This window comes from Bos javanicus, chromosome 19 (genome assembly GCF_032452875.1).
Source record: "Bos javanicus breed banteng chromosome 19, ARS-OSU_banteng_1.0, whole genome shotgun sequence".
Lineage (NCBI taxonomy): Eukaryota > Metazoa > Chordata > Mammalia > Artiodactyla > Bovidae > Bos > Bos javanicus.
The window spans coordinates 63,560,162-63,572,769 of NC_083886.1; the positions used below are offsets into that span (position 1 = coordinate 63,560,162).

The 12,608-nt window shown below is 54.3% G+C and overlaps 1 protein-coding gene across 11 annotated transcripts in view; it reads left to right on the top strand.

The window, feature by feature from the left end:
• Window positions 1-737: 737 nt before the first annotated feature.
• Window positions 738-12,608, top strand: part of RGS9 (regulator of G protein signaling 9) — a 60,075-nt gene continuing 48,204 nt past the window's right edge. For 3 of the 11 annotated variants that reach the window (XR_009731549.1, XM_061393021.1, XM_061393019.1), the window contains exon 1: window positions 11,002-11,967. Coding sequence is in view for 5 of the 11 variants with exons in the window: in XM_061393021.1 (XP_061249005.1) it covers window positions 11,911-11,967 (57 nt within the window). In the remaining 6 variants the exon portion in view is untranslated. Of the gene's footprint in view, window positions 932-1,030; window positions 1,394-11,000; window positions 11,968-12,608 lie in introns of those variants that run through there. The other 8 variants (XR_009731551.1, XR_009731550.1, XR_009731552.1 and 5 more) reach the window with 5 other exon arrangements.

Consider the following 12,608-nt stretch of genomic DNA (forward strand, 5'->3'; position numbering starts at 1 on the left):
ATCCCTCCCCCCCCTTTCCCTTTTGGTAACCATCTTTGTTTTCTATGTCTATGAGTCGGTCTCTGTTTAGTAAATCAGGTTATTAGTATCACTCTTTTAGATTCCACATATGATATTTGCTAAATGCTTTTCATATGTATCGGCTCAGGTATCCTAAAACCAAAACCAAAACTCCCCTTCCCAAAGAAAAACTCACAAGGAGGGAGCAGCAATGGCACCACTGAGATGGGGAGAATGAAACAGAGAAAGGTTACGTAACTGGCTTGAGCACAGCGAGTGGCCATCTTGGGGTTCAGAGCCAGTCCACCTGGCAGGGGAGCTGCATTCCTCCCAGCTAACCACACTCCACTGCCGGTTCACCGGGTTATTCATTCTGTCCTCGCAGAGCCCGACACACAGGTGTCACTTTCCATCCACTCACTTTTCTCCAGCGAGATGAGACAGACGCTCAGAAAGTTCAAGCAGCTTGCTAAGGCCATGCAGGGAGCTGGTGGCAGCCCAGCTAGGGATCCAAGTGCCGGGGCGCACTGTTCACGCCCCTGGGCCTCGGTGCTCGGTCCGAGCTCGCCCTGGACCACAGAGCATGCGGGCGCCCTGGACCACAGAGCATCCTGGCGCCCCGGGCGCACCTCACCTGCGGCGCCCCCGGCCCGCCAGCCCGACACCGCCCCCTAGCGCCAGGTGGGTGCCAGCGCAGCGCTCGCCCGGGCGGGCGCGGCGCGCTGATTGGCCGGCGCGGATTCGGGCTCCCGGGGGCGCGGGTCGGGGGCGCGGCGGGCAGCCTCGCTCCGCCTGGGCTCGGGACCGCGGGCGCGCTCTCCAGGGGCTTCCCCTTCCGTCCCGTGCGTCCTGGTTCTGAGTCCCAGGGGCCAGGATGACTATCCGACACAAAGGCCAGCAGTGCAGGCCGAGGATGGCGTTTCTGCGGAAGGTGAGCGCAGTGCCATCCGCCGGGCCCGGGAGGGGCGCGGGGACCACCTCGGGGAAGTGCCGGCGGGGACGTGGGCTGGGCTGGGGGCGGGCCTCGTGGGGTGGGGGGAGTCCTTTGTAGTCTTAGTAACCTCAGTTATCTAAGCTTCCACGCCGCCTCTTGGTCCATGTTGGAGTACACGGGCCCGACTGTCCTGAGGATGTCTGCACGCCACACTTGCTCCGAGAAGCTTCCAGTGACCCAGGGGGGGAACCTGCATAGGAATGCACCTGGCATTGCGCTCCTTTCTTTCCCTGGATCGGGCCCCCAGCCCTTACGGCCACTTCTGCGCATCAGACTGCCCACCGGACACTATAAAGATAGGTGTGACTAGTGTCCCCATTTTACAGGGAAGGCGACTGAGGCGAGTGAGGACCAACACTGGAAGAACTGTCGGTGTGACACAACAGTCTCCTTACAACGGTAGGAACATGATGCAGTGTCTGCTGGGAAGGGGCTTCCGGTTCTACTCCAGGAGCCGGGGAGCGCCGCGGAGAAGCGTGCCTTGAATGTGAGACCCAAGCATGCTACATCGGGCTCTGCTGGGCCCAGGAGAGGCAGAATGAAGACCCAGGGGATGCGTCTTGTCTGTAGGGAGCCCTCTCGGGTTGGTGGGAGCTCCCCCTAGCTAAGATCTCTGTGGAGAGTGTCAGCCACCTAATGTGAGAAGCATTGTGAGCAGTGGGGGGTGGGCGGGATGTTGAAGCCACCCCTTCTGATACTTTTGGTGACTGTCTGGATTCCTTGAAACATTTGCGGTCACACCTCGGTGAGCCGGAATCAGGGAGTGGTAGTGCCAGGGCTGCCTGAGGGGTCAGACAGGCCAATGATGACGTCTCGTTACAGCTGGGAAGCTGTGGTCCGGTCATCTCTGTGTGTCTGCCTGTCTGTATGTTGTGGAAGGGGTCTTCAGGAGGGATGGCACAGGGCACAAAGGTGATGGGGGGGCCCGGAGAAAGGCCGCAGCAGCAGCCCCTGTGGAGAGCTTTAAGTCTAGGCGGGTTTTCTGTTGTTGGTGGACAGTTTCTGTTTAAGAAAAGATCAAGATGGCTCTGAGATCCTAGGCGTCAGTCATATATATGTATAATTTTTTTTTGCGCTTCGGATTGATAACTTTTTTATATGTTTTTGTTTATTTCCAGGTCTTAGTTGTGGCATGCAGAATCTTCTAGTTTGCATAGGAACTCTCTAGTGGAGGCATGTGGGATCTAGCTCCCTGATCAGGAGTGGAACGCAGGCCCCTGCATTGGGAGTGCAGAGTCTTAGCCACTGGACCACCTGGGAAGTCTCTGACTAGAACTTTTTAAAGGGAACCATTTAAGTGGTTCCTTTAGAGTTTGGTTGGCATGGGTGTGTCCTCTGGAGCCAGGTTATCTCTGTGGGAACTGTGTAGGTTTCTGGCCGTACAGGATGGAGGGGCAGACAAAGGAACAAGGACACAGTCATGTCTTGTTACTGTCGTCCTTTGACAGGTCTTGCTTGAAAGTGCAAGTTTAGTAACGTACTATTAATAGTAAGTCACTTCAAAGCTCCCCTTGATAGAGGTTTGGGCCAAAACTGCCTCATTGATTCTGTTGTTATTTCAGTATCTACATCATCGTGAATAAAGCTGAAGAGGTTCCTTGTACCCAATTTTATTCTATAACGTTAGGGCAAGTTTCCAGTGAAAGTTACTTCATGCACACATACAACAGTTCTTGAGTGTTTCTTAGCAACCTTCTATTTATCAGAGGAAATGTTAATCATGTTTTACTAAAGTAGGTCCTTGAACAAATTTCCGAGGTTTGTCATTAAGAAGCCCTGAATTGTTGAATTTCCACTTGGAACAATTTGTATTTTTTCCATGTAATTGTTTCTATATTTTATAAATAATTCATTGATAACACTGGCTCAATGATGTTGAGACGGTATCTATTCATGATACATGTAGGAGGAAGGGCAAGGAGGGTCCACTTCCTTCTCCAAATGCTAACGGCTCGTAGTACTTCATTATTTATGGACTGATTTCTCAATCGTCTGTAAAACTGAAACCATCCTACGGAAATCCAGTCAGATGATTTTCAAAACAGGGGTTTCAAAATGTCGTTTGAGAAGTGAGAGTGACTCTTGCACAGGTCTGTACTCAGGTGAATGATTTATGTCAGTGTCCCCAAAAGTGTGTTCTGGGAAAAAAACACCAGTTGGTGGTGGGGAGAGAGGTGGCTATTAACAGGGTGTTACCCCAAAGTCTCTGAGGTCAAATGCTTGAAAACCACTCAGCTAAACAAAGTCAGCTGAGCTCCATTACTGCAGAGCTTCTCAGAACAGTTTAATATTCTATCAGTAACTGTGGCAAGAGACTGGAGCTCAGATCCCAAACTTACTTGTCCATCTTTTATTGTCCCCTCAGGAACACACTGTGTGAAAGCTTCTTTATGTGAAATATTCCCCAATGCAGCCTGACAGTGTCAGAGAAGGTGAATCTGGTTCACTGAAGAATGCATGCCGCAGTAGTCACACGCAGCACGACAGGGTCCCATACAGGAGGCCAGGGTCACACAGGACAGGGTCAGAGTAGGACAGGGTCTCATAGGAGGACAGGGTCTCACAGTAGGGCAGGGTCACATACAGGAGAGGGGCACATACAGGACAGGGTCACACAGTAGGACAGGGTCCCATACAGGAGGCCAGGATGACACAGTAGGACAGGGTCACACACAGGGCAGGGTCAGAGTAGGGTAGGGTCTCACAGTAGGGCAGGGTCTCACAGTAGGACAGGGTCTCACAGTAGGACAGGGTCACACACAGGACAGTGTCACACAGTAGGTCAGGGTCACACAGTAGGTCAGGGTCACACACAGGACAGGGTCACACACAGGACAGTGTCACACAGTAGGTCAGGGTCACACACAGGACAGTGTCACACAGTAGGTCAGGGTCACACAGTAGGTCAGGGTCACACACAGGACAGGGTCACACACAGGACAGGGTCTCACAGTAGGGCAGGGTCACATACAGGAGAGGGGCACATACAGGACAGGGTCACACAGTAGGACAGGGTCCCATACAGGAGGCCAGGATGACACAGTAGGACAGGGTCACACACAGGGCAGGGTCAGAGTAGGGTAGGGTCTCACAGTAGGGCAGGGTCTCACAGTAGGACAGGGTCACACACAGGACAGTGTCACACAGTAGGTCAGGGTCACACACAGGACAGGGTCACACACAGGACAGTGTCACACAGTAGGTCAGGGTCACACACAGGACAGGGTCAGAGGAGGGCAGGGTCTCACAGGAGGACAGGGTCACATACAGGAGGCCAGGATGACACAGTAGGACAGGGTCACACACAGGGCAGGGTCAGAGTAGGGCAGGGTCTCACAGTAGGACAGGGTCACACACAGGACAGGGTCACATACAGGACAGTGTCACACAGTAGGTCAGGGTCACACACAGGACAGGGTCACATACGGGACAGTGTCACACAGTAGGTCAGGGTCACACACAGGACAGGGTCAGAGGAGGGCAGGGCCTCACAGTAGGACAGGGTCAGAGGAGGGCAGGGTCTCACAGTAGGTCAGGGTCACACACAAGGCAGGGTCACATACAGGACAAGGTCAGAGTCGGGCAGGGTCTCACAGGTGGACAGGGTCACATACAGGAGGCCAGGATGACACAGGAGGACAGGGTCCCACACAGGACAGGGTCTCACAGTAGGACAGGGTCACACAGTACGTCAGGGTCACACACAGGGCAGGGTCAGAGTAGGACAGGGTCTCACAGTAGGTCAGGGTCACATACAGGACAGGGTCAGAGGAGGGCAGGGTCACACAGGAGGTCAGGATCACATACAGGGCAGGGTCCCACACAGGACAGGGTCAGAGTAGGACAGGGTCTCACAGTAGATCAGAGTCACACAGTAGGTCAGGGTCACATACAGGACAGGGTCAGAGTAGGGCAGGGTCTCACAGGAGGACAGGGTCTCACAGTAGGACAGGGTCACACACAGGACAGTGTCACACAGTAGGTCAGGGTCACACACAGGGCAGGGTCACATACTGGACAAGGTCAGAGTCGGGCAGGGTCTCACAGGAGGACAGGGTCACACAGTAGGTCAGGGTCACACACAGGACAGGGTCAGAGGAGGGCAGGGTCACATACAGGAGGCCAGGATGACACAGTAGGACAGGGTCACACACAGGGCAGGATCAGAGTAGGGCAGGGTCTCACAGGAGGACAGGGTCTCACAGTAGTTCAGGGTCACACACACAGGACAGGGTCACATACAGGACAGGGTCAAAGTAGGGCAGGGTCTCACAGGAGGACAGGGTCTCACAGGAGGACAGGGTCTCACAGTAGGTCAGGATCACACACAGGACAGGGTCAGAGGAGGGCAGGGTCTCACAGGCGGACAGGGTCACATACAGGAGGCCAGGATGACACAGGAGGACAGCGTCTCACAGTAGGACAGGGTCACACAGTACGTCAGGGTCACACACAGGGCAGGGTCAGAGGAGGGCAGGGTCACACAGGTCAGGGTCACACACAGGGCAGGGTCAGAGGAGGGCAGGGTCAGAGGAGAGCAGGGTCACACAGGAGGACAGGACGATAAGACTGCAGGAGGAGGCCACACACAGGAGGCCAGGATGGCTACGCCCACGCTCCTCACAGCTGAGGGCACTCAGCCCGGGCGGTCAGCGGTGCCGGCGGCCAGCCGCTACCCGGAGGAGGAAGAAGCTGGGTTCCGAACGGGTCTCCCCGCCAGGCCCACTTCCGGGCGGGGGCTCGGTTCTGAGCGCCAGCCCGCGCCGAGCGGGGGGCCCTTCCGGGGCGCCGGCAGGGCCTTCCCCCGACACCTGCACGCGTGTGTCTGTTACTTGATGCGTTTTACACGCGCGGCCGGTCCGACACAGCACGACGAGCCCTAGCTCGCGTCCTTTTAGGTCGGGTTTTCACCCTTCTTGTCCACAAACCAGTCGCCTCGAGGGGCTGAAACGAGGAGACAAGTCCACAGCGCTGGGGGTCGACGGGCCGACCCCGAGCCAGGCCCTCGGGAAGGGCCGCGGGAGCTGGGGGGCAGACCCACCCTCTCTAGCGCGCCCCCCAGGCTCCGGCAGGCGCAGGGAGGGGCCGGGCCGGAAGTGGCTGCCGCCGGAAGTGGCCGCCGCCGGAAGCCCGCCCTTCCTCTCTAGGCGTGGGGCGGTACCCGCGTCTCTGTGGTCCGGGCGCGGCGGGCGGCGGAAGCGGACGCGGCGCGGGGCTCTGCGTGGGGCCCTTCCCTGCCCTTTGGCACCTGTGCGCGCCTGGCGGCGCAGCTGGCAAGAGTCGGGAATTGCCCTCATCACGGCGTTAAATGTGGAGCTGCGGGAACGCGCCAGGGCCCCGTTTCTCACAGCGCGGCCATAGGGGCTCTATCGAAGTGAAGTCTGGCGCCCATTCGCTCACACTTGACTTGTTTTTTTTTAAAGCGGTCTCACCCTTGAAGTAAGTTTTGGGCCTGAAGCCCGGCCTGGCCGCTGGACCCGCGGCTCCTGTGTCCCTCCGGGTTCGGCCCTCCGGCGCCCTGGGTCTGCGGGGCCCACAGACGGACCTTCCTTCTCTTCCCCTCGGGCCCGCTGGTTCGCCTGGGTTCAGAGGCTCCTGTTAGTACCCTCTTACTTGGATTTTCTGGTCCAAGAAGAGAACAGAAACGATACAAATACAGAAGCTAGGAAAAGTAGAATCGTCTAGGTTTAAAAAACTTCACAGCATCCAACACAAACATCCAACATCTGTGGAGGATTCATCCTGGGCAGACAAGCAGAGAAGTGGAGGGGAGAGGAAAACCTGCGTTTCTGAAGTGATCCTCCCACGAACGTCTGTTGGGTTTGCTCGCCCAACACCCAGTTTTGTTTGTTGCAGTTTTAAAGTGATGATTTTTCTGTGGAAACCAGCTAGCTCTCAGTCGTCTGAGGTGGGCGCGGCACCCAGGCGTGCCGGGTGGGAGCGCCCCAGCACGTCAGGGGGGCGAGGTTTGAGGTCAGAGGCTGGGCTGCCCAGGTCCCAGTCCTGGGTGCTACCTCATAGGGGTACTAAGAACCTCAGCTTATTATTTGTCCTCTACTCGTTTTTTAAGAAAAACCTTGTTTTAAATTGTAGTACAGTTGGTGTGCAATGTTGTGTTCATCTCAGGTGTACATCAAAGTGAATCAGCTAAACACATGCATATACCCACTCTTCCTCGGAGTCCTTCCCCAGGTAGGCCGTTGCAGTGTTAGAGTTCCCTGTACTATACGGTAGGCCTGTGGTCATCTATTGTGTTGCTTTTATTTTGAATTGGAGTATAGCCACTTAACAGTGTTGTGATAGTTTCAGGCAGCAAAGGGACTCAGCCGTACACGTACATGCGTCCATTCTCCCCCAAACTCCCCTCCTGACCAGGCGGCCACAGAACACTGAGCAGAGTCCCTTGTGCGGTACAGCAGGTCCTTGCTGGTTATCTGTTTTATATGTAGTGGTGTGTGCATGTTACTCCCAACCTCCTAGTTTACCCCCCATTTTCCACTCTGTTTACCCATTTGTTCACTGGGGGTATTTTGTTTTATTGGAGTATGATTGCTTTACCACACTGGGGGCATTCATAACAGGCATCTACTCCGATACTGTACCACACACTTGGGGGATAGGGCAGGTGTGCTAAGGCCTGTTAGTACAGACCATGATGAGTTCATCTCAGCGCGCTGTCTTCAGCTTTCTGTTTTTTCCTTTTCGTTTTTGCCTCCCACGATCCCACATCATCCACTGCATTGCCCCAGAAGTTTATTTTTCGTCTTTTTTTACCTACGGGAGACACCCTCAAGACAGAACCATGTCTTCTGTGCATGCTCAGTCGTACCCATCTCTTCCCGACCCCATGGCTGGTAGCCCACCAGGCTCCTCTGTCCGTTGGATTTTTTTTCCCAGGCAAGAATCCTGGAGTGGGTTGCCATTTCCTTCTCCAGGGGATCTTCCTGACCTAGGGATCGAACCCTCGTCTCCTACTTGGCAGGCAGGTTCTTTACCACTGAGCCCCCTGGGAAGCCAGGACCGTGTCTTACTCACCATTATACCATGCGCTTGACACAGTTCCCACCCCAGAAATGGTGCTCGGTCAAGTCTGTCGAACAAAACTGAATACTCCCTGACACAGAGCGGAGAGCACTGGACCAACGAGTGAAAGTGTAGTGAATCCTAGAGGAGGGACAGCGGGGAGATGGTGACAACCTCATGAAACTGGGGCCACTTTCTTACCGAAAACGCCACGATCCCTGGAGACTGCAGACTCCATTTCTTCGTGCTCTGGACTTGCTCTCGTATGGAGGGCAGGTGCTGGTGATCAGCAATCTACTGGTACCCAAGCCTGGCTTTCTGAACGACTGCTGCTTTTTTTCTGCCTTAGAACCCATTTCTTCTCTTGGGGACTGGCAGGGAAAATGACCACTGCCTTCAAAGAAATCAAATCTACCCTCAAGATATCAGATATTGCCCTGTGAGCCCAATAATCAGGTGTGAACGTTTGTTCACACACATGATGCAGAGTGGGGAGAGAGCCTCCTTAGGCACGGACGAGATGGATCCGGGCAGCCAGAAAACCCCTTTTAAAAAAAAATTAGTTTTCTTTATTTGTATTTGTTTTGGGCTGTGCTGGGTCTTCGTTGCTGTGCAGGCTTGTCTCTGGTTGCAGAGAACCGGGGCTGCTTTCTGGTTGCAGGGTGCAGGCTTCTCGCTGCGGTGACTTCTCTTGTGGAGCGCGGGCTCAGTGGCTCCACAGCATGTGGGCTCTTCCTGGATCAGGGATCAAACCCGTGTTTCCTGCATTGGCAGGTGGAATTTTTTTTTTTTTCTTTTTTACCACTGAGCCACCAGGGAAGTCCCCAGAAAACCCTTTCTCACGGATGATTGCCCAGCCTCCAGTGGTGATGCTGGGTGAGTGATATCACCATCTGTTTCTCTGTTGAACAAGACTCACGTGGAGCCACATGGTCTGAGACTCAGTAATTCTTAGAGTCAGAACAGACGCAAGCTCTGAGTGTAGATCTCATTCACAACATCCAGTACCATGGCCACTTAAGCTGTGAATATTCCCGTGACTCCCGGTTCCCTGGTCCATGAAATAACCTATGTAGTTTATGGAATATTCTAGTTGCTAGAAAGTTTTTCAAATCTTTGGTGAAAGATTTCACCAAATCTTTATGCAATGGTGCCCTAATTCAGATTTTGCTAGTTCTTAGCAAGCTTCGGTGCTGCAAAATGAATCCAGCAAATACAAAGGACCTTCACCTCCCGTCCAGTAGCCCTGTGGTCACTGATGGCACAACAGTAGGGTATTGATACCACGGGAATCGGCGATGCCACAATCAGATCTGCCTCCTGCCAGAACCAAAGCCCAGAACCCGCTGCTCACAAGCTGCAGGCTGACCGTGTCCTCGGCGAAACTCAGAATACGAGGCGGTGTAAGGTGTGCAGCAGTTATCTCCCCCAGATCTGCAAGGAAAAAGTGCCACATGGGTGGCACCTACTCCGTGCTGAGGGAGGAGGGTGGAGGGAGACGTGAGCAGAACATGCGACAGGGGAGAAGATTTGGAGGGGAGAAAACCCACCACGTGCTGGAGAAAAAGTAAATTTCAGGGCTGGTGAGAGGGAGAGACTCCATGTCGAGGGGCAGTGAAACTACAGCTGACAATTCAGATCAGGCCAGACTGAGGGAGGATGAGCCTTTTCAGGGAGCTGATGGAGCCACTGATGATTTTTAAGGAAGGGAGGGGGCCTTATAAGAGCAGGACCTGGGGAAAACTTTCTCTGACCTTGCACTTTAAAAATTGAGATATAACTCACATACTATAAACTTCACCCTTTTAAAGCACACCGTTCAGTCATTTTGTCTACTCACAAGGTGGTGCGACTATTAACTTCTGTCTAGTTCCAGGACATTGTCATCAGCCCCGAGAGGAAACTCAATACTCATTAGTGGCCACTCTCTCCTCCACTAAATATGTGTACTTTTTACAAAACACCAAATTTGGTAACCTGTGAAGTGACTTGAATTTTGAACCCAGGAGGATTTATGTGTTCCAAACATAAAGAGGAAAAGGGACAGTGGCTTTTCTGAAAAAAGTGGCTTTTCCAAGGTTGTGTTGATATAACCAGAAATTATCTATCTATCCAATCATCCAACCATCCGTCTGTGCCATCAATGTTCTATCTAACTAGTCTATCTTTCCATCCATCCATCCATCCATCTATCCATCCATCCATCCATCTATCCATCCATCCGTCCACCTACCCAGAAAGAGCAGAGAGAGTGAGAGAGAAGGCAGTATTAGATCCACATATGGGAGCAAAGAGCGTGGGTGGAGCTGATCCTCAAAACCAGCATATGGGAGACATGGCAGCTCTGGATGTTAGAAAACAAGTCTTGCAGGGATCATGTTTTTACCTGCAGGCATCTCCCGTATCAGCTGTCTTCCTGTACGCTTCCAGACACTGCCATTCCTGGGGAATCCAAGAGAGAGCAGAAGGCGCAGAAACTTGGAAAATCCCTTGCTCTGGAAAGCCCTAAGGAAGACCCTTGCTTTCCGTGGCCCTCTGGGCTCTTCTTTGATGACAGAGGTGGCGGCTGGGGCCCAGGCCTGTGGAGCCTGAGCGACCCCACAGTCAGGGGTGGCATCTGAGCGTCAGGAGTGGGGCTCCCTCTTGCCCCACCCCCCATCCCATGTGGCAGGAATGGTTGGGGCATGTCCACGATGGCATCCGCTCTTCAGCCACGTGGAACCTTGGGCTGGCTGGTCTGAGGGCAGCAGGGCCTCGATTTGTAGGGAGTGCTAAATCCCACCCTGTCAGCCTTCGGGCTGATTGAGCTGTGTATTTTCCTTCACATGTTAGAGTCTCGAGACTTCAAGACTGGAGAGTAATTCTGAGTTCATTGAGCCCGACTCTTTCTTATTACTCCTGAGAAAACAGAGACTCAGAGAGATTATGTAACTTGATCAAATCCACCTCTCCCACTAATCGAAGTGTCAGAAAAGCGGGCTGGGGGTGGGTGGGGGGTGTCAGCGAGAGGGACAAAGGCCACAAGGAGATTTTGGGGGGTAACGTGCTCCCTGACTTGACTGTGGGTGTAGTTTCCTGGGTGGATACATACACTGAAGCCCATCAGGTTGCTCACTTTAAATTCCTGCACTAATGTATGTCAGTTCTCACTCAGTAAGGCTGCTGGAAAAGAGTCACCCATCCGGGGAGGGGCACAGCAGGGGCTAGCCAGGAGGTTCACGCTTCCCTGAAACCCAGCGCTGTCTAAAAAGCAAAGCCTATTTGAAGTCGTGAAAATGCCTTTTCCCATAAAGTAATTTTTCCCTTTTTTAAAATTAAAAAAAAAATTTAAAAATTGAAGTGTAGTTGCTGAACAATATTATATAAGTTACAGGTTGCAGTATAGTGACACAATTTTAAAGATTACACTCCAATGGTAGTTACTATAAAATATTGGCTATATTCCCCGTGCTGTGCATACATCCTTGTTTTACACCTAATACTTCGTACCTCTTACGCCCCCCTTCTCCCTCTTCCTCCTCGCCCCCCGCCGCCCTCCGCCCCCCGCCCCCCACCCCGCCACCCGCCCCTTGTTTTACCTCCCAGCGAAGTCCCATCCTGCCTAAGGGCTCGCCCCGGACCACAGAGCATCCCGGCGCCCCGGGCGCACCTCACCTGCGGCGCCCCCGGCCCGCCGGCCCGACACCGCCCCCTGGCGCCAGGTGGCCGCCAGCGCAGCGCTCGCCCGGGCGGGCGCGGCTCGCTGATTGGCCGGCGCGGATTCGGGCTCCCGGGGGCGCGGGTCGAGGGCGAGGCGGGCAGCCTAGCTCCTCTCGGGCTCAGGGCCGCGGGCGCGCTCTCCGGGGGCTTCCCCTTCCGTCCCGTGCGTTCCGGTTCTGAGTCCCAGAGCCAGGATGACCATCCGACACCAAGGCCAGCAGTACAGGCCGAGGATGGCGTTTCTGCGGAAGGTGAGCGCGGTGCCATCCGCCGGGCCCGGGAGGAGCGCGGGGACCACCTCGGGGAAGTGCCGGTGGGGACGTGGGCTGGGCTGGGGGCGGCCCGGTGGTCGGTTATCGCTCCTTGATGTTATTGAGTGACGGTTTGCCGTGTCTGTGTGTGTGTGTGTGTGTGTGTGTGTCTGTCTGTCTGTGTGTCTTAGTCTGTATTGGTTAGGTTTCCTTGTAACCTGTTTATAGTGGAGAGTGCAGCGGGGCGGTGATCAGCTGGAGGCTGAAAACAACCTGTTACTCGGGAGAGGAGGCGCGGCTGGGTCATTTCTGAGACAGTCTCCAGACGTTGTTGGAAGGCGCCCAGAGAGTAAATGAACATGTTTACAGTTTTCTGATTCAAAGCGGCAGTATTTAAAGTGTGTGTGTGTTTGTGTGTGTGGTTAATGTGTACATACAGAAATGGTGTGATTTGTAAGCTAGAGAGACACCCTGCTTCCAGCATCCCTGGGTTGCTCGTTCAAGTGCATGTATTCGTGGCTCTCGGCTCTCTAGGCCGGCCGCAGAAGTCAGGACCCTCCTGTTGCAAGGGCTTTCTCAAACCAGGTGGCCAGGCACTGGGTGTCCGTCCTGGGGACTTGTGCCAGGTGGAGCGCATCTTG